The 22274-nt window shown below is 43.3% G+C and overlaps 1 protein-coding gene across 1 annotated transcript; it reads left to right on the top strand.

Moving 5' to 3' along the window:
- Positions 1–1573: 1573 nt before the first annotated feature.
- On the top strand, positions 1574–22053 carry ctdnep1a (CTD nuclear envelope phosphatase 1a). The gene is made up of 8 exons (XM_036146438.1): positions 1574–1888; positions 8893–8959; positions 14352–14470; positions 14561–14632; positions 14734–14850; positions 14944–15055; positions 19561–19645; positions 20817–22053. The coding sequence occupies exons 1-8, from the start codon at positions 1784–1786 to the stop codon at positions 20875–20877; spliced, it is 738 nt and encodes a 245-aa protein (XP_036002331.1). The 5' UTR covers positions 1574–1783; the 3' UTR covers positions 20878–22053.
- Positions 22054–22274: the final 221 nt, after the last annotated feature.

Genomic DNA, 22274 nt, shown 5'->3' with positions numbered 1-22274 from the left:
TTCCGACACACGGATGTGCTTTGATCCAAACCGAGGGGCCAAAAGTGTCACATTGGACCTTCCACAGTGGCTCTTAATACGTTTGTCTAAAAATGTAAATGCTTTAAATATAGATATAATACCAAGCGTGGAGCAATGGAATAATTGCATTCAATTTCCACAACGGAATTACCAAAGTCCTAGTAAAAAAAAATAAAAAATTGCTGTTTTTCTTTTCATACCGTGGAAACTCCTTATTTCTAAAATAATGTTCCATAGAAGAAAATGTATGCATACTCTGTCTTTGCAAAGGTTTATTTTTATTTACAAAAAATAAAATACACATTTTTATCACATGTTTTAGAAGATATTGATCAAAATGTAGGAGTTGTCTTTTTTTTTTGTTTAAGTGATCAAATGTGGCACAAACGTGTTTTTAGACCGTGGGAGGAAGCCAGAATACCCAGAGAAAACCAACACATGTACAGGGAGACATGCAAACACCATGCAGAAGGACCCCAGGGTGGGATTTGAACCCAGGACCCTTCTTGCTGCAAAGCAACTGTGCCACATACTGCACCACTGACCTCATAAATAATACAGCTGGTACATGACAAAACAGCAGCCAAATAAGAAAACATAAAATGATTTGAAAATAAATGTTAGGCCAAAATGAAAAGTGCCAAAAAGATAGATGCAATCAATTTAAAACAAAATACAATCTCAAATATATAATCCTAAATTTCTGAAGTCAACCTAAAAGCCCAACAAGAGTTTACTTTTTCCATAAAATCAGAATCATGTTTTAATAAGGTAAACGTGTCCACCAAAAAAAAAAAAAAAACCTGAGCAATCTGGAGAAGGCTTTTTACTTTTTTATTGTTTTACAACTTGGAATCACAGGGGATTGATTGCCTCCGATTGTGCTACTGTCACTGTCAAACAAAATTTCAGCCACGTCGTTTTTTTTTTACAAATTCCTGCGGCGTGTTGTGGGTCTGCTTAAAGGCGGCTGGCATAAAAATTGTAAACTTTTAAAAGGCCATCAAAAACGCTGCTCTATATCTGGTTAATCTTTACTAACTTTATGATTCGGCGCCCTCGCTCGTGCCCGCCGGTGTGTTTTCCTTCCACGTGGACGCGACGCGCGCGGCCGCGCCGTCCGTCGTCGAGCTCCTCGCGGAAGTGACGGCAAGGCGGCGATGGCGGCTCGCAGCTTCATTCCGGACTTCCAGTGGACTACAAACTGATTTTAAGCCCACTGGCTGGACTTCGGGGCCACTTTCACTCAAGCGCCTCTCTTCGGATGCCGCACGGAGCGAAGCCACGTCGCAGCGGTGCCTGTCAGCGAGCGGCTTCTCGGCTTTTTGGGGGTATTTTTGTCCTCGGCTTCAAGGTGGTCACCCCGTCGAGCTAGCAGTAGCTCCGCGGATACATCGGCTAACGGTGGTTTGCGCTGCGCCGCACACGGCGAGCCGCGGCGGCTTCTTCTCCACCTCTGCCCGCTCCTGCCATAATGTTCCGGGACTGAAGCCAGCCGCGACACAAGTGCGAAGAAAAAAGCCTCTTTGTTAGTAGAAGCCGCTAATTTCGGCGGATTTTTTTTTTTTTTTTTTTTACGTTTTTCTTCTCCCCCTCCTCCTCCTTCTCTTCTTCTTCTTCCTGCTGCCGCCGCCGGAGCAGCGCGTTAAAAGTCGCCGCTGCATCCCCCGGAGCCCCCTCGGCCACGCCGGCGTGCTCCATTATCCCTCCGAGAGTCGAAGCGGACCTGCTGCTGCGTGGGTCTCTCTGTGTGCCGGTCAACATGCTGAAGACCCGGCAGTGTCTCCTCGGCATCCGCACCTTCCTCAGCGTCACGTCGAGGATATGGGGCTTCATCATGTACATCCTCAGGAAGCACCTGAGAACGGTGAGCGGCGCCGTGGGCGCGGGGCACGCTGGGACGTGGGAGCCCCATGGCCGGGGTTTGCGCGACACCCACCAGACACACTTCCTCCTCGTTTCTGTCCACGATACGATTAATTGTCCCCCCACCTCAGATGGCCATCAGTCAGCTTTTTATTATTTATTTTTATATAAAAAAAAAAAAAACACGTTATTAATTTGTTTGTCCACTGGGTGAGAAGGTGTAAACACATTTACAACACGAGGGTTATTATGTAAGATGTTACACATGATGCCAAAGTGCACATAAACCCTTTAACTGCACAGTCTCTCTACAGTGAGATTAAGTTTTACTTTCTGTTCACGGTGCTCTATTTTTAAAATAAATAACAGTTTTTTCTGCCTGCATGATCAGGACATGTTCTTCCCTTAACTTAGCTGCAGGTTGATTAAACCTAAATTGACGGCTCAGTTGAGGAGAATCACAGCTTATTTGCAAAAAGTTCAAACAAAGAAACAAAAACCACCCAGTTTGCATTTTGGGCCACGCCGTCGTTAAAGCCAGGTGGCGTAACGCTGAAGAAATTAAAGGAGAAAAGCCCTGATTACCTAATAGTTTTAGTGGAACTATAGCCTGACAAGTCATTTTAAATAACCTCGTTTATTATGTAGTGAATGACCCCATTCAGACTGTGGTCTGGTTCATGCTGTCCAGCAGTAGGCCTGGATCAGTGATCTGCAGGTTAGGTGCTGAAAATTCACAATAAAATAATAATATTAATAATAAATGCATCAAAAGGAAAGCCTTCCACCATTGTGCTTTGATTCACATCATGGAGCTTATTAAATATCTCATAAAAGGGGAGGGGAAAATATACTGAATCGTCAATTTCTGTCAAAAGTAAGGCAGAAATAAATGCACACCTTCTTTTTCTCCTGGCTTTTTATTATATATTCTTATCACAATTTATTCATAAATGCAAGAACAACAAAAAAAGCAAGGCGTTTTCCTCAAAGTAAAATGTAAATTGGTATCGGTCTGGAAAAAAAAAAAAAAAAAAACTTGATTGCTTAATCCAGCAGTCTAAAACCCGAATAAACACCAAAGTTTTTTAGTCGTGTAGCATTTGAGAGGATCAAACCTAAAAGGAACGACATTAAAACAGTTCAAAGATTAAAAGAACAGCACTTCTTCTTTTTTGTTCCAAATACGAGCAAATTGTCAACAAAACACGAATAGAAGCGCAGAGAATAAGAAGGGTAAGCAACAGCACATTTGTTTGAGCGCTGACCTGCAGATTCTTAATATGTATATTTTATTATTCTTACAACTATAGCACATTAGAGAAAGATGCTACAGGTTTGTTTTTTTTTTTAAATAAAATCCAACAGAACATGAAGAAATTACCAGATTATTGGTTATTTATGCATCAGAGAATAAACATGGGTGTTTTTGACCTTCAGAAATACTCTTGGTTGATACATTATTGACTTAAAAAGGTGGTAGTTCAGAGCTAAATCAGACCTGTGCATTATTCATTTTTTGCTGCATCTTTATTAAGATAATTTAAACAGCTAATCAAGAGTATATTCCAACTATTAGTGTTCATCGAGTCCAACTACTAAATAAAATCCAGACTAAACATCTGGGATGTAACGCTGGACCCCGGAGAGTCGTTTTGTCCGTCGTGAAAGGCAAAAATAAAAGTTTTACATCTGTTTTGGTGAAAACCCGTCCAGGGCGTCCGCTCTGTGAGCCAATCACGTCATTGATTAGCTGATCGTTTCACGTCTTATCTAGAGGACCGCGTTACTGACTGGTCCGTCTGCCCGCGGTGCAAAGTCAAAACTCTGCGTACGCGTTTAAGTGTTAAAACTTCTTTAAGGAAGCTGCGGTTTTGCCTCTTAATCTCGTCCCCTCCACCCCAAAAAAACAAAAAAAGCAGAAACTCCAGATGACGTGTGACGTGAGGGAAGTTACGGGGCGGGGACGTAATTCCCAGGTGCTGCGGTGTAACATGAGAGGACTCAGGCAGGCAGCTGCAGTTTACTGCCAGGCAGAGACTCTTTCCGGGGTGAGGAGTTGGGTCCACGCTCCGGCCGCTCCCAGGGGGATTATGTCCACGCAGAGAGAGCTACCGGGTCTCCCCCCCGCTCCTTCCTCTCCGTCCAGCTCAGAGGCTGGATCTCATCCCGGGATAGACCCTGTCAAATATTTGCCTGGATCGCTTCAGAGTAGTTTATAACCTTCTTTTTAGAAACCCACTAGTCGCTCCCTCGGTTTGCCAACGCGGACCTGAGCCGAAAATTCGGATCCTTATTGGATTAAGAGATTAATCCCACTCACACTACTCTTTTGTGTTGTCGGCGAGTGGCGAGGCGGTCGTTTGCTAATCTTTCGGACATCGGTGTTGAATAATGGTTTTGGTTGTCATCTTGCGCGGTGAGATAAAGGTGTGCGGCGTGATTATGGCAGCAGTGCCTGATCCAAACAGAACTGCTTTAGTCTGAACGTGAATGAAGTCGTTTAAAAATAGAGTTTAAATGCAGTAATTCTGACAACGGATTGATTTTCCATCAATTATTTGTTTTTGTTAAAATTATAGTGAAGTTCACTGCTTTGTTTAGTTATGCCCTGGTGCAAAGATATCATCTCAGAGCTCAAAGCAAATCATTCCTTTTTTTTTCTTTCCTTTTATGTCCGGATTGAGATTTTAGTTTTGACGGCCAACGAGTAAAAGGCATTTTTGTGAGACTTAGTTAAAATCTGTGCCATATATCTTTGGGCGTCTGCAAAGACACGGCGGATTAAAACGGGCAAAGCTTTATCGTTCGTCTCCGATCAGACATCTGACTCAACGCGTAGCCCGCTTGCATGCAGACTACTTTCCGATCTGCCACATCTGTATTGGTGATAATTGGGCCTGAAACAAACTGCAGTAATTAGGAGCGTCAAAGACGTTGCTCTCTGGCTTCATAAGCTAGGCGCTTTGGTTTGATCGTCATAAAGTCGAATCTGTGGCGTTTCAGCTGCTCTCTCTGAGCAGCCGCTGACCTGAGCAAAGCAACGAGCTGCTGCTGGGAGTTTAAACTGTGCTAACGTCTAGAGGACATCCAGAAAAAAAAAACTAAAAATAACGGAAAAAATAACTAAATGCCAAAGGACGGCGCATGCTAGCTACACAAACACCGTACAACGCTGGTGTTTGAAGTAGAGACGCACAGGTCCAGTTTTTTTCTGATACCGATACCTGGGCTGAGCGTACCGGCCGATACGGATCTGATATTACTGTCGGATCAATAAACCGTTTGAGTGAAGGCATCGGGCATGACGTAATCGGCGTGTTCTTTAGCGCGGTGCTTATTTAAGTTTGTGGCGGTGAATTTACCAACCTTCTCACCACCGCTCACGACTTTTGTGCCGCGGTCGGACTTGTTGGCGTATCGAGTTTGAAATGTTTCCACATAGTCGACTGGGCTCGGTGCGGCGCTCGCTCCATGTTGCTCTGTGTTTGCTCACCGCTAGCTGCTTGGCGTTACGACGTAAGCGGCGTTGCAAACATATAAATGGAGTGACTAGATCGGCGTAACCGTATTGCTGTGTATGATATTAATTTATAAAAAAAACCAAAAAAAACAAATGACTGGTTACCGTCATTCATCCCATAGCCAGTCCAGCTAATTAGTCGATATCGGAGCAGACATCGGTGCGTCTCTAGATTGAAGGCGACTTAAAAAGGTCAGTAAAGCTCCTGTCTCTCTCTGCAGCAGTGAAGTAGTAAGTCTGCTGGACTGTAAGCTAACCCTATGACGTTAGCACAAACCAGCGTTAGCGTTAGCCTCACAGCTAATTAGCTTCCAATAGCTTCACAACTCAATGGAGAAGTAATGGGGGGTGTAACTATTTAGCAGCAGACTGATCCGTCCGCCGATTAACATTTCCCTGTGTCGATTCGTACGGCTGTAGAACTTGTTCCACTAAATTACCTGAGAGGCAGAAATGTTACAGTGATGCTGCTGCTGGGTACATTTGCATGGAGCAGATTCTTGTCACTGTGTAGATTTTGTATGCCCCAGATCCATGTTTTTTTTTTTTTAATTTTTTTATTTGGAAATAATTTATTTCAGTCTAGAAAGAACCTTTATTTGTCCCTCTGTTGTAAAATGTGTTTCTAATAACGTGAGCGGCACGCTAAAGATGAGCAACTGTGATCAAATAAAAGGCTTGCACCTCTGAGACAAAGGCGCAGCCGTCTGGAGGTTCGGTTGGTAGAAAAAAAACACACTTTCCTGTCTGATTACGGCGCAATAACGGCCACTAGTGCCAAAAAAAGTGCCACATCCATAAAGGCTATTATAGTAAGCCTTTATCTACTGTTTTGCCAACCAGGAAAGGGACTGTTCTAAAATATATATTTTTCCAAATGAGGCCTGAATCGTTTCCTGCTTATTTGGTTTAGCCCTAAATAAGACAACATTTTATTTTGCTCTTAACTAGTGGCTTCAGCAGAATGTTGCAGCGTTTTCCTCAGCATTGGATGTCGATTTTAAAACGTTGGTGTTGTGCCAACCCTGAAAACGTGAATGACGGGTGTGGCTGGTGGCGCCACCTGTATGTCAGGAGTCGGGTCTCCTTCTGGGACTCCTGACTCCTCCATACCTGGGATGGGTTTTGGATCTGGGTAAAATAACCACCTCAATTACGTAGGAAGGAACGGTGGTCAGCCTGACTCTGGAGGCTTGGGCTCTAGTCGGAGGTGCAGAAAGATGCAGGCGAGGCTTCACTGCCCTGAGCTCACTGCCAGGGAGGAGGAGGAGGAGGAGGAGGAGGAAGGGGAGCCCCTCTCCTCCTGATGGCTTCGTGTCTTCTTTGCTGCGCTGACGCCCGCCCCGCCGACAGCTGGAGGGCTAAAAATAGCCGTGGAGGGAAAAGAGCAGAGCCCCCTGGTGCAGTAGTGCCGCTCTGAAGGGTCGTCACTGGAGCAGAGCGAGAAAGTTACCGGGGGAGGGAGGAGCAGACTCCATTACTGAAGTTAATTTGATTACGCCGCTCTGCTGCGTGATCGGGATTACCGGTGCAGCTCAAAGGCAAGTTTCACGAGAGAGAAATGCCTTTATCTTGTCTTATTAACGCCAGTATCTTCATCTGGTCCAAATAATGCTGGACAAAATACTGAGCGTCCATTAAAACGAGCCCAAAAAAAGGTAATTTCTTTTCATAACGGGGGCAGACCTGCACATTGGTATTGTTTGGAGCTCCTTACCCAGACTGAGACGAAGAAGGCTCCTTGTTGGGGTCTGTACTGATTTAATAAAAAATAAACTCTGTCCTTAAAGGTATACTATGCAACCGGGGTTGATTTTCCAGCGAGGCTCCCCCCAGAGGGCGAAAGTAAAAGTGCACTGTTGTAAAGATGCTCAGCTGTTCTGGTTTCTCCTTCAAGCCAGGCGCGGTTGTTTTGAACTTAGCAGACAGGCGAACGCAACGAAAAGTGGAAAAAACGGCAGTACAAACAATGACTAACAGTGAAGGTATGAACATCAAGCTTCTTGCAGCGCTATCTTGGCGAGGCGGTCGCCGCAGTAGCGTCTCACCAACATTCAAAAAAATAATAATAATAAAACTGGATATGCTTGCATGTTTATTTGACGTTAACACGCGGTTCTTTGTTGTTGCTTTCGCGCATGCACATAGTGAATGGCAGGGCAAAAATACATGGAGTTCTCGCCGTAAAGCAAGACCGACTCTCGCGGTCTTGCACGAGATTTCTGAGCCCGTGGGTGCGGGCCGAGGGCTACAAGTGCGGTATTTCCCCCACAGACCACCAGGGCGGCCGAGAAAACCTTTGTTCGACCTGAAATGACTCATTTAATCATCCAAAACGGTATGGAACACATTAATTAACTGAAAAATGTTGCATAGTATGCCTTTAAACCCCTAAATGACCTTCCCTGAATAGACCCGACTTATTGACGCGGCGTGAGCCCGTCTGACCGCTGAGAACCACACAGGGCGTCCTGCTAGCTGTTCCCCGGCCAGGGTTTGTCAATTAAGGCCGTTCTCCCTTTAAATCTCAACGCCCACACCGGACGGGAATCATTTTCTGGGCGGGACGTTGAATCTGAGCGAAAGCGGGAAGCCTATCCGTTGTCCTCGTCGCAGTTTTCCAGTAAAATCCTGAAGCGTTTCGTTGTTTTTGTTTCTCGTTGACGTCTTCAGCGACGCGAGATGTTTTCAGAGTATTGATTATTATCGCAGAGCACGCATGGATGCGATGTTTGGCAGCATATGATATTCCCCCCCGGCACCCTAACACACCTCATGTATATTTATAGTGGCCCAGATCTTACAGCTGTTTAAAGGCCGGCGGGGGGGGGGGGGGGGGGGGGGGGGGCTTTGTGGGAACGGGACAGAGAGACGAGTCGGGGGAAACATGAGGGAAGCGTAATCATCACCGCTGCGGTCTGCCATTAGCATCAAAGTCACGCTTTTTCCCCCCCTGACGACCTGCAGCTCTGGCTGTAAAGCAAAGTCACAATGATTGCTTTTTTTTTTGGTTTTGCGGAGCATTATTGGCTGTTAACACTTTCTACACAGCTGGGGGGCCTTTAGTGGTTAACTTTCCACAAGGTTGGAGCGTGAAGGGGCGTCTAGATGCTGCAGATCTAGGCTCCTAGGTCGTCTCCTCCACCAGCCTGTCTAGAGGATTCGGGTCTGTGGACTCGTCTGATCACGGTCCTGCAGGACTGATGACCCATTTTAGCTTTTCAGTGCCAGATTAAGCTGCTGCAATAAAAGATTAATTTATTTTTAGGGCGTGTTGCATCCCTTTGTGCCCGGGGTGCCAATAATTTTGTAAATAAAGGATACAGGTAGAAAACCGGGAGGAGTTTAAAAGTCAGATGCTCGCATTGATGCACGAGTTATTTTGAAACTTGTCACAGTTATCTCATCATGGCTCACTCTTTTGTATATCCTGTGTGTGTCTGCTGCGTACTGACTGTCTGCTTTGCCTCGTTCCTTTTCAGATAATCCAGTATCAGACGGTGCGATATGACATTTTGCCCCTATCGCCCATCTCCAGAAACAGACTCAGTGAGTACATGATTGTTTTTGCCTTAATCTCTCTCTCTCTCTCTCTCTCTCTCTCTCTCTCTCTCTCTCTCTCTCTCTCTCTCTCTCTCTCTCTCTCTCTGTCTCTCTCTCTCTGTCTCTCTCTCTCTCTCTCTCTCTGTGCAAACCAAAACAAGACGAGCCTCTGTGGAAGCATGCAGCGAGGTCCGCCAGTCTCTGGGAACAGCGCAGCATGTTTTGTTGGTTCAGTCAGGGCACCAGGGAGCGCACTGACAATCATTTCTTCACTGGAAAGTTAAGGAGTTAAACCAGTTTGTCGAGGAGGAGATGATTGTGCAGAAAGAAGTTTGCCGCAGTTGCACCAATTCAGCCACTTTCTTTTAGTTTAGAGCTGATTTCCGCCATCATGTCTTTGTACCCTCGCCGGCATTGCTTTGTCTTCCACGGTGGATCAGATTGTTCGAGGTCTTTTCCTCTCCCAGATGCTTCAGGAAACTCTCCATCCTTCTGTAGTTCAGCTCATGAGCTGTTTTGCTCCACGTCGACCCAGGAAAGTAAAAGTGACGCCGCATTTTGTTTTGTTTATGGTGCAAAGACGACACACTGCAAAAAGGGAACTGAAAATAAGCAAAATCTTCTTGAAATTAGTGTATTTTTCCTTGATTTGAGCAGCTAAATAAAGCTTTTTGCCAATGGAATGAGTATTTTGACCCCTAAAATAAAATTAGATGTCCTGCACTTGAAATAAGATGATGGAAATGAATTGTTCTTATTTTAAGTGCAAAAATCTTATTCCATTGGCAAATGGTCTTATTTAGCTGCTCACATCAAGGGAAAATACACGAATTTCAAGAAAATTGTACTTTTAGTTCCCTTTTGAAGTGCAGCTTCACTGCAGAAATGGAGCTAAAAGTTAGTAAAAGTTTTCTTGAAATGAGCGTATTTGTCCTTAATTTGAGCAGGAAAAGATGATCTGCCAATAAGAAACGCGATGCAATAAGATTCTTGCATAAAAATAGGGAGAACTCATCTTATTTGAAGTGAAGGATATCTAATAATCTTATTCTAGGGGGCAAAACACTCGCTCCATTAGCAGGTAATCTTATTTACCTGCGCAGTTTAAGGACAAATTGACTCATTTCAAGAAACGTTTACGTGCTTTTAGTTTCCTTTTTGCAGCGCAGCACTCCTGAGGATCTGTCGCGCGGATCTGAACGTGCAGAGAAACGTTTCCCTCCACATATTTTGTGGGGGAGAAGGCGGCGTTTTATTTCCCCTGACCTGAGGAAATGGGAAAAGGCTCCACAGATGGGAGCGGGCAGCACTCAGATTAGCGAGGAGGGCTGAGGGCGTGGGTCTGAACGACCGTCAGGACAGAGCTCATTGAGACGGCGCAGCGGACCTAGAGGAAGGCTTATGTTTCAGGTCAACGTGGCTTCCCCTCTGACTGCACTGACCTCAGCCGCAGAGTCGGGTCCAGGCTCGGCTGACTCGACGCTTCCCTTTTCATCGTTTTCCCCGTCGCCGGGTCTGGTTTCATCATAAGTCTAAGCACATTATAAACGGCCTTTTTAGTCTGCAGGTAACGTCGTCCTGAAGCTGTGAAAGAACGTAGAGATTATAAAGCAATCTCCTCTAAATTACAAAGGACGAAGCAAATTTGGCCCGTCTTTTATTCCCCCCCCCTTCCTGCTCATCAATATTTCATGCAAGTTTCTAGTTAGCCGTGCAGCAGCCGGATCCCGGATGCCGTTTATTTTCAATTTCTCAGAGGGTCTGAGTCTTTGTTGGGGGCTCATTAAAAAATAAAAACACCTTTAGCGGTTGTTCCTCGCCGTCGTTCAGTCGGACGAAACATTTAGGACAGAATAACGAGACGGAGAATTTCTAACTTCCTTCAAATTCAGAAGTTCACGTACGTTTCTGTTAGAATTTGGTAGATCTGTCTTTTAAAACTATATGACTTGGTTCAAAGGTTTTGAGTGTCCTTCCAGAAGGCCCATTCCTCCTGACTGATCTGGTGTAACTGAGTCAGGTTTGTTGACCACCTTCCTCACACATCTTTTCAGCTCTGCCCGCCAGTTTTCTTAGAGCCTGGGATTAAGGGTTCGTTATGGCCGCTCCAATATATTGACCTTTGTGACCTTAAGGGACTAATTTGGTGGTATGCTCCTGGTCAGTGTCCATTTGGAAGACCCATTAGTGCCCCAGCTTTATCTTCCTGGTTGATAAGATGTTGCTCCATGTTTCCACATAATGTTCTCTCCCTGCGATGGCGTCTATGTTGTGAAGTGCACCAGTCCCTCCTGCTGCAAAGCACCCAAACAACGTGATGCTTCCCCGCTTATGTTTCGCACTTGGGATGGTTTTCTCAGGTTTTTCCTCCAACCCTTCAGTGCAGCGTCATCAGACCGCAGGACGTCTGAAAACAAACGTAGCGTCTCTGTGTCTCATTCTTTTTCTTCTGTGGCTACTTCCCTGCAGAATGGCCTTAGCGTTCATATCAGTGCAGGGCTCCTTTCACTGTGGACCAGTTCCAGCAGCATCTTCATAAGGACCGGAGTTCATGCCACACGGTTCACACCAGAACCCGCTCATCTGCACACAGAATCAGTCTTTCATTTGATTTATTGGTAAAAAAAAACAACAAACAAATACTAAATTAAATTAACAAGTCTAAACAGGGAGACCAAAACTCAGCAATGAAATCATAAAAAGACTCAGGATTGAAGAAAAGGAAATAATTCTGTTTAAAAATGGATCTGCTAAGGACCAATAAAAGCCTCTCTGAACAAATACATCCTCAATCTGCTTTTAAAAAGGCCGGATCAGCGACGGCACAAAGATCCAAAGGAAGCCGGTTCCAGAGTGTGGATGCCACCAACAACAAGGCCCGGTCACCCCATCGTTTTACATTTAGTCCTGGGAACATCCATCAAAGGCTTTACTACAAGGACGACTCCAAAGACCCGCCAGGCGAGTCTGGAGCTGATGGAAGCCCGAGTGGCTTCGTAAAAAAGGCTCAACTTTGGCCAGAAGATGCTACAGAAAACCCAAAAACTTGTCCTGACCACAAAGTCAATTTGATTTTTTTTTATGTCAAGTTCTCATTCAAAACCTTACCCCCAAATTTATTGACACTGTTTTGTTAGGTTGAACTTCAAAGCACTGACATATGTAGTGGCATTGTCGCCCAAAAAGCTGCATTTCAGTCTTTTTTTTTTTTTTCATCTTTTAGAAACAAGACAATTGTCTCCCAACCACTGTTAAAGCAGTGATGTAATCCAGCAGAGGATGGAGAGCATTACTGCAGCCATGCAGAGAAGATCTGTAGATCATCTGCATAGCAGTGGAAGGATGACTTATAATGCCTCCAGCATGCAAAGTGAAAATAAAAGTGGACCCTTGATATCTTTATACATTTCTAATTAGGTGGTCCCTGTATGGTGTTCTGGTCTAAAGCTAAAACTTTCAAAGACGCCATTGCTCTTCAAAAAAAAAAATCTGAAACCCTGGAAAGAAAAGATGAAGTCAAAATTGGTCTAAAATTGGCTGAAACCGAAGGATCAAGGTGAGGTTATTGAAGACCGGCCCTAACCCCCCCCCCCCCCCCCTTCTTGTCTAACACTATGCTGGCTGGACTTTTCCATGCTGTGCAGCCTGGAAAATAACAATTGAACAGATGAATGTGGCACCTCCTGCCATCCAATGAACTATAATCAAGGATGAACCAGAATTCTGCTGATCCGCCCTTTTTTTCCTAAACTCTTGCCTGATTTTGATTTTCCGTCATGCCACAGTGTGTTTGAGGTGTTGCGTTAAAGCACAGGTGCTGGGATTAACCTATCAGAGGCCTTCAAAGCCATGACATCATTATCTACACTTTCCCAGTTCGGTAACAGGCGTCGTCGTCTTGGTGTATGTAAACTTCTGACTTTGACAAAGGTAATGCACAAATGAGATAATTTCATTTAGCAAATAGAACTACAAATAAAACAGAAAAGGGCTCATTTAATGTCAGAAAATGAGGAGGGAGAGGTTGTCTATCACACGGCAGACGTAGTAATTTGGTTTAAACTGTAGCTCGTTATTTAGAAAAAACATAATTTACAGCTTTTTTTTCTCAATAGAAACTAGAAAAATAAAAAAATTGTGTATAAAATAAACCAACAATGTTGATTTTTAGTAAATTATTGCCTTATTGTTTCATTTCTTTTTCTTTTATAAGAAAAACAAGGTATAGAAAGGTTAAATATTGACGTTATGTATAACGCACTGTGAGCCTTCTTCATAGTAACTTAAAATAATCATATGTTTAACAGGAAAAATGGTTGTTTTCAAGAATATAATCTGCAGTTTGGTTTTGGGAACTTTTTTTTCTTTCCTTTCCCAAATCGGTGAAGGAATAAAAATAATTTTCTCTTTAAACCTTTTTACGACTATCCGCTCGGTAAAGAAGTTCGGACTAGCGACACATTGGTGCGTCTTTTACCTTTAACGCTGACTTATAACGCGTCGTTATAAGTCGGCGTATTGAACGTAAAAGACGCTCAAAGTAACTTTTTCAGGGTTTGGCCGCATTTCAAGAACATCTGGATTTGTACATTAAACACGACGTGTTTGGAGCAGCGAAACTAGTTTTCACTTAAATCACTGGGATCACGTTTACTAACGGTTCCTTTAAATGAACATAACCGGACCGTTCTTTGTGATTTTAAACGCCGCGTATGTAAGAAAAACCTTCGATTAGTAACCGTGACTTCCTGTTTCCCTCGGGTGTAATCATGTCACGACAAAGAGGCCAGCTTTGGTTTCAGCGGCGTAAAGACAATCACCGAAGTTTTATAGATGTGAGAGGATGCTACAGCAGTAAAATATGAACTTATTTTAATTTCTTTATTAAAACGTCTTGCCAGAGGAGGGCAGCGACTAGGATATGGAGAGCTGTCTTCGTGTACTGCAAAAAACGGAACTAGAAATAAGTAAAATGTTCTTAAAATGAGTGTATTTGTCCTTGATTTGAGCAGGTAAATAAGACTATTTGCCAATGGAATAAGATTTTTGCACATAAAATAAGAACAACTCATCTCCATCATCTTATTTCAAGTGCAGGATGTCTAATTATCTTATTTTAAGGGTAAAAATTACTCGTTCCGTTGGCAGATAATCTTATTTACCTGCCCAAATCAAGGATAAATACACAAACTTTAATAACATTTTACTTATTTTTAGACCCGTTTTTGCAGTGTGCAGTCTGTTTTGTGTTTAAGTGGCTGAAGGACAAAAACATCACAGCACATTTCCCTTAAGTGTTTTCTTTTCCAGTTTAACATCTAAATTTCCACGGTTTTAAACGGCGCCGTGTCTCCGTGGCCGTGTCTCACAGATCCGTGTGTTTCCTGTAAACCCGCAGACGCCGTAAAGAGGAAGATCCTGGTTCTGGACCTGGACGAGACGCTGATCCACTCTCACCACGATGGAGTCCTGAGGCCCACAGTGAGACCCGGCACGCCGCCGGACTTCATCCTCAAAGTAAGGACGGCCCGGCCGGCCTGCGACCGAACCCGCGCCTCCTTCCCGTCCCTCTGAACCACATCTGTGCGTCTGCTCTCCCCCCCGCAGGTCGTCATAGACAAGCATCCAGTCAGATTCTTTGTACATAAAAGGCCGCATGTGGACTTCTTTCTAGAAGTGGTGAGTGTCGCGCTTCATCGATGCCGCTCCGCTCCATGCCATGAGCTAATATTTGTTCAGCGTAGACGTGACTCTGCGCCCTGAACGCTGTGTGTACACAGGTGAGCCAGTGGTATGAGCTGGTGGTTTTCACAGCCAGCATGGAGATCTACGGCTCGGCCGTCGCAGACAAGCTGGACAACAATAGGAACATCCTGAAACGCCGGTACTACAGACAGGTACCGCTCAGCTCGCTCTGCGTTTATCTGCAACACAACGTTGATGCTTCCTCACACTTCCGTCATGTCTTCTTTTGTTTGCCTCTCCCCCAGCACTGTACGTTGGATCTAGGTAGTTATATTAAAGACCTGTCTGTCGTACACGACGACCTGTCCAGTATTGTTATCCTGGATAACTCGCCTGGTGCTTATCGAAGCCATCCAGGTAAGACTTGCTCTCTTAGGCTGAAACACCTTTTTTAGATGTTTCAATTATTTTAATAAGATGCTGAGAGAACATCTGCACACACTGCGAAAACAGAACTAAAAATAAGTAAAATTGTCTCGAAACTAGTGCATTTGTCCTTCATTTCAGCAGGTAAATAGGATTATCTGCCAATGGAAAGAGTCATTTTAATCCTAAAATAAGATAATTAGATATCCTGCACTTGAAATAGGTTGATGGAGATGAGTTCTTCCTATTCAAAGTGCAAAAATCTTATTCCATTGGCAGATTATCTTATTTACCTACTCAAATAAAGTACTAATACATTAATTTTAAGAAAAATTTAACTTATTTTAGTTCTGTTTTTGCAGTGCAGACATGGGATTATGTTTTCAAATGCAAAAACTTTACGACCTTTAAACACAGAGTAGCTTTAGATTGACGCCATTAACTTTGGCTATAGTCACAGGCGTTACACCCAACAGTGAATCTCAAGGTTTTTGTGTTTGATACAATAAAATGTCACTATTGGCACCAAAAAAACCTAAATAGAAGACAAATATCCTAAAAAGTGGACATATATGCCTGTCTGTGTGTGTTAGGGAGGAGGAGTGTGGGGCGGGGGTTGTAGGGGAAGGATGGAGGTGACGGCTCTGGGCTAGAAGTTGTGCTGGTCTCTGTTTGTTTGTATCTTTTCCCGGATGGCGGGGCATAAATGGTCCATTTCCTGAGTTAGTGGGCTCTGCAGCAATGTTTTTTGTTTTTTTTTGTTTTTTTTTAACCGGCTGTCATAGATTGAGCCCCCACGATCCTCAGTGCGGCTTTTATCACACGGGTCAAGTCTTTCCTGTTAGCGGTGCGGCTGGAGAAGCGGCCTCTGCTGCAGTAACACAGAACGCTCTGCTGAGCTCCTGTAGAGCTTCGTGTAAAGCCTTCGTCAGCCTCCTCAGGAGAAAACGGTCTGTGCTGGACTTTTTTTAACCAGGTGGGAGGTGTTAATGGACCGTGGTGGGACCCAGGAAGTCCATGCTGTGTCTCTTTAGGTTCCCTTGGCTCTGAAGTCCACAGGGACGTCTTTGGTTTCGGAGGCATTTAGCCTCAAGTCCCTCTTTGTGCACGGCCTGACCAGGGGCCTCGTTTTTAAAGCTTGCTTACGCACAAAACGGGGCCTGAAACTTACGTACGTAAGTTGGTGATCTTAAAAAAATAATTTGTCCGTTCGTTCTGGAGACGGAGAAGTGGTGAATTGCAGCCAAACTGCTTGATGATTCCTCACAGACCTTCAAATTCTCTCCATATCAGCTTCAGTTATAGATCGACACCATTATAAGCATTTAAAAGCGCACAGGGTTCCTGCGGATCCTTAAAAAGTCTTAAAAGGCATTGAATTCTGTAATATAAAACTAAGGCCTTAATTGGCATTAAAATGTCTTAAATCAGTCTTTCTTAGGTCTTGAAATTGTTGCCAGATCATAAATAGGATTTTATTTTTGTAATCCTTACCAAACAGTAAAATAATTGACACAATTATATATTTTTTTAATTTAATGAACGCCTCAATGTAACCATTATTGGTTCCGTCCCGATAGCGGAACCAATAAAAACTGTTGCGGCCGGACCATAGCTGTGAAAAAGAGTTGGCACTGATTATGTTGTGGTTTTTTTAAAACTGATTTATAGTTTATTTTAGTAGAGAACAAAACAAAGTTTGTGAGTTCAGTTCTTAGTAGTTGTTAAAAATATATCTGTAATTTGTGTTTTTTAGCTTTCTTCCTATATGGAATGTTTTTTAAAACTTTAAACATGTCTACCGGGCCAGAAAGTAATGATTTATGTTAAAATAAACATTTGGGTGAAGTTGTCGCAACCAGGTTTATCTTGTTTATCGTGAAGTTGGTCTTAACTTTTTATTTCAAGTGGCATTAAAAAGTCTTAAAAACTCTTGAATTTAACTTGCCTTATGCTGTAGGAACCCTGGGTGTTGTTCATGCTTGCACTGGTGACTCGTAACTACACATGAGCTCGCTTCACAAAAAGCAATCAAAGAAATTGTGACGATGTGTGCGGTAATTCCTTTAATTGCTGGAAACAGTCAAATCCACACGGGAGAATTAGGAGGGAGCGCAGTTTCAGCGATCAACGCTTTTCTGACCAATGGTGACTGTCTAGAATGCCGCTTTAGATTCCTAGCGTAGCATCCTGCTATTCACCATAAAAAAAAAAAAACAATCAGCTGACCCATTTTAACACACATTAACATTCATGAGGTGCTTCGGGTCGACCATTTATGGTTAAATCTGGCTGTGGTGAGGGCAGAACTGGAGGCGCTACCTGGTACACAAACGTTCAGGTACAGCTGTGCTGGTGAGCGAACGCTTGGGTTTATTAATCAGAATTTTTCTGCCGTACATTTTTTTCTTGACGTACGTACACTTTTTTTAGTTTTTTTTTTAGTTTTCTAAATGAGCCCCCAGGTGCTGAACCTCCTCCCTGTAGGGGGCTTCGTCTCCTCTACGGTGGCGTGATCTGAAAAGCTCACTGTGTTCATGGAGGGATGGACTGAAGCGCTGTCGTGTGTGAAAGGAGTGAAAAGTACGGCCATGATGGGCATCATGAAACTGAACCGCCACCTGTTCAGTGACATTTTCTTACTTCACTGCAAAAATGGATCTAAAAATAAGTAAAATGTTCTTAAAATTAGTGTTTATATCCTAGATTTGAGCAGGTAAATAGGATTATCTGCCAATGGGATGAGTATTTTGGTCCCTAAAATAAGATAATTAGACATACTGCACTTGAAATAAGATGATGGAGATGAATTGTTCCTGTTTTAATTGGCAGATCATCTGATTTACCTGCTCAAATCAAGAAAAAAACACAGATTTTAAGAACATTTTCCTTATATTTAGTTCCGTTTTTGCAGTGTTGACATGAATGTTTGGCTGAAGAGTGAAGGTTTGAGGTTTTTGGTCTTAAAATTGTTACCAGGTCATAAGTAGGATTTTATTTTTGTAATCCTTACCAAACAGTAAAATAATTGACACAAATATATATTTTTTTAATTTACTGAACGTAACCAATGTAACCATTATTGGTTCCGTCCCAATAGCGGAACCAATAAAAACTGTTGCGGCCGGACCATAGCTGGGAAAAAGGGTTGGCACTGGTTATGTTGTGGTTTTTAAAACTGATTTATAGTTTATTTTAGTAGGGAACAAAACAAAGTTTGTGAATTAGTTCAGTAGCTGTTAAAAATATATCTGTAATTTGTGTGTTTTTAGCTTTCTTCCTATATGGAATGTTTTTCAAAATTTTAAACATGTCTACTGGGCCAGAAAGTAATGGTTTATGTTAAAATAAACATTTGGGTGAAGTTGTCGCAACCAGGTTTATCTTGTTTATCGTGAAGTTGGTCTTAACTTTTTATTTCAAGTGGCATTAAAAAGTCTTGAATTTAACTTGCCTTATGCTGTAGGAACCCTGCATTTGCAGTGTTGACATGAATGTTTGGCTGAAGAGTGAAGTTTAAAATGTTGATGGTTTTGTTTCATTAGATGCTGATCAGACCGCCATGTTGGCTCATTTTAGTCCTTATTCTGCAAGTTTAAAATGATTTAAATCATATTTTTTTAAGGTTTTACCTCTTTTGTTCCTAGTGTCATACAGACACCACTGGGGCCACTGGCACTTGAGTTTCCACAGGGGTTCTCATAATGTTCTGCAGTGCAGCTCCACTTTCACCTGCTTTCAGTCAATATCGCTCAACCTCCTGGTTTTCTCTGTGGCTTTACATCACAGCTGGGTGTTCAAAATGTTTTTCTGCTGAAAGAACGTCAGCTGAAGGGAGCCTCCTCTGCCTTCTCACCTTGTCTGCAGTGACGGAGCAGCTTTAGAGGGAAGTAGCATCAGCTACACCCACAAAACTCCCATCAGGCTAGAGTCAGGACACAGCGTGGAGGAATAAGCAGAAACGGAGCCGGCTAGTTGTTGTTGTTGAGTAAAACTCAAACTAGGTGATGATGTTACTAGTAGAACAACACCTGCTGTCTGCTCAGGAGGAGGTCTTCAGGACGAGCTGGAGCGTTTCATAAGAGCCGTCTTCCCGGGTCAGACCTCAGAACAGGGCCGGTGTGAACAGAGTTATCACACAAAGGAACTACAGAAACCCTTATTAACAAAATAAAAGCTAAACATTGGAGTAATAACCCCGAGGAGGCGTCTGTGCTCAGTATATCCGTAGTTTTCATGTGCTTTTGGCACAGAATGTCAACGTCTGTGCTAATCGGTATTTATCAGCGCTGGATCTGCAGATCCAGACACGTTTATTTTTATTGTAGCCTCTGAGTGCCGATAGATGTGAACAGTATTAAGATGAGAATTTAAACCTTCACATTCATAATAACCTTTATATTTAGTTTGTCTCTGTTTGCCTTAAAGCTCAGCCTGTGTTGTAAAATCATTATTGCTAACATGTTCGGCCCCCCGGCTGTTTCTCTGCCCTGCAGACAATGCAATACCCATCAAGTCCTGGTTCAGCGACCCTAGTGACACAGCACTTCTAAACCTGCTGCCTATGCTGGACGCGCTAAGGTAAAACACACAATAAAGCTGAAACACTTTGAGCTGGAGACCAACCTCATCTGCTTTCTCATGTTAGCCACGTTTACGTTAATATAGCTGCCACGGACGGTTTCTGTTCTCTGGGTCAGATTAACAAAGATTAGTGCAGAATTAGGGAGGGAAAAAGATTCAACCCCTTTAACATCTGGGACTAAAAGCAGCAACAAACTGCCTTCTCAGTATAAACCCAGCCGTTCTTTGACGGCCTCAAACTGAGACCAAGAAGCTGCAAACGCCCTGAGACCAGGCTGGAGGTTCACCTTAAAGTTCATGTCCATGCAGTGTTGGGATGGAACGGCCTAGTCAAAGTCCGGACCCAAATGCAGCGGAGAACCTGAGGCAAGACTTGTAAACGGATGTTTTCCATCCAGCCTCAGTAAGCTGCAGCGCTTGGCCTTAGTCAGGGTTAGCATTCATCGCTAGGAACGAAATCCTTTAGTTAATTCGTTTATAGACGTACGAAAGGAGCAGAGTAGCTTCAAAGGTAACATTTTGATTAGGGCTGAGCGATAAATCAATTTAATCGATTAATTCGAATTTACAATTCAAGATTTCATTTTTGGAAAATCTGGATTTTATTTTGCCAATGTTGTTCTCTTCATTAGGTTTCCATGAAGAGAACAGCATGTGATGCTGAATATATGTTTAGGCAAATATATTGTCAAAATATTGTTAAGTAGAAACTTTTTTTTACCATAATACGAGGTACTTCATTTACTTATTTACTTTTTTTTTTTTAACTTAGTTTGAAGTTCACAAGTGTAGTGAAGCCTGTTCTTAGCTCAATGTGTAATACCACTAGCAGCAAATGTTTTGTTATATTTTCATTGTTCATAATGGCACGGCCGCCATCTTGTTTTACAAGCATGTTTCACAGCTTGTTTTTAGTTGCACTTTGAATTCAAGTCAACTCTCTGACGAAATGCTTGACATAAAAAGCAAGGTTTTAAAATAATTTCTTTAATTTCTTTTTATGAAACAAAAAGGAGGGAAAAAATCGATTAATCGGATTTGGTATGATAAAATCGGAGATTTATTTTTTAATCCATATTGCCCAGCCCTAATTTTGATATGAAAATGTTCTCTAAAATGTCTCGGTAATTTCTGTCCCGTTGTACACCTGTCTCCCCCCGTGCTGCAGGTTCACCGCCGACGTCCGTTCCGTCCTCAGTAGAAACCTCCACCAGCACCGGCTCTGGTGATTGGCTGAAGGCAGAGGCCTGGGGCTCGCTGAGCCGCCTGTTCCTCTGTGCCGGGCTCCGTCCCGCCCTCCGTTCCCGCTCAGACGACCCCGCCAGCCCTCTCTGACGTATTCCCAGGAGACGGGAGGGGGTTGGGGTGAGCGCCTAACCCGGGATGAACAGCACGGGATCACCAGGACCCAAAAACTACTGGGGAGGGAGAGGGAGACGGCTGGTTTTTGGTTTTTTTTGTTTTTTTTCCTCCTTAAATCTTTATTATTATTTTTTTTCTAAAACAAAACGGAGCCTCTCTGCCTTATAGCTCCTGATACTGACTGTGAGGAAGGAGAGAAGCTTGTACATGTGAGTTGGAGCTTGTTAGTCCTTTTTAAACTTTTTTGGAGGGTATTGGGGGGGGGTGGGGGGGATAAGGAAGCGGATCAGCGCAGCAACACAGACCACTCTACGGCATCATTTCTTCCTCTCCTCCGCCATCATCGTTGCACTTCTGCAGCCGCCTCGTCTTTCCTTCTCGATGCGAATCAAGGAGGCAGCGTAGAAAACTAAAAACGTTACCGTTGCTTTTTGTTCGGACAGCATTTGATTCATTCATCTCAAAGGTACTACTTTCCTCTGCCCCATAAGAATAAGATTTACTGCAACGTTTGCTGGAATAAAACATCCACTGGCCTTTTTTTTTTTTTTTTAGTTTTAGGTTTGTTTTCTGAGCAGATATTTTCCTCCCACTCCCTGACAGGGTCATCACTCTTTGCCCCAAAGCTCCTCATGGGACTCGCTGACATAAGACTGAAACATTGTGAGAAAAGCAGATGGCTTGTAAATGATCCGCGGCCCGCCGCGCCGCGCCGCTGTTCCATATCTGAATGAAGTCTCCCATTAAAGACGTTTTTTGCTCTCTCATTTAATGCCATCCTGATTTTCCCTCATTAGGAAATTGCACTTAAGCGCCACCTATTTTTGTTTTTGTTGCAGGTTTTTTTTTTTTTTTTTTCTGTTTGGCAGCCTCCCCTGTTCTGTTTCCACCTCAGATTGTATGGGTTCATTTGTAAGAGCCTCTATCTTAAAAATGCCTTCTGAACAATGTCAGTTTCGTCAAAGCTCACAGCGGCTTCTTATCGACTCTGTCTCCATGTCTGTGTTACTAATAAAACACTCGTCAGTATCGACCCCCGCTCACTTACGCAGCTTCTTTCCTTTTCGCAATAATCCAGCATGTTGGGGACTTCTTTAATTGAAAAAGGGGGGGAGAGAGCTGGAAATCAGTTCGGAAGGTCTGCTGCCACCATGTGGTCTGAACTGAGAACTACACCGCCTGTGCTCTCCTGGATGGATGCTGGACGGACAAACTTGCTTTCGTTTTGTGTGTTTTGATCTAAAGGTTCAACCTTTAACAAAAA

Source organism: Fundulus heteroclitus, chromosome 14 (assembly GCF_011125445.2).
Source record: "Fundulus heteroclitus isolate FHET01 chromosome 14, MU-UCD_Fhet_4.1, whole genome shotgun sequence".
NCBI classification, from domain to species: domain Eukaryota; kingdom Metazoa; phylum Chordata; class Actinopteri; order Cyprinodontiformes; family Fundulidae; genus Fundulus; species Fundulus heteroclitus.
This window is presented reverse-complemented; position numbering and strand designations above follow the sequence as displayed.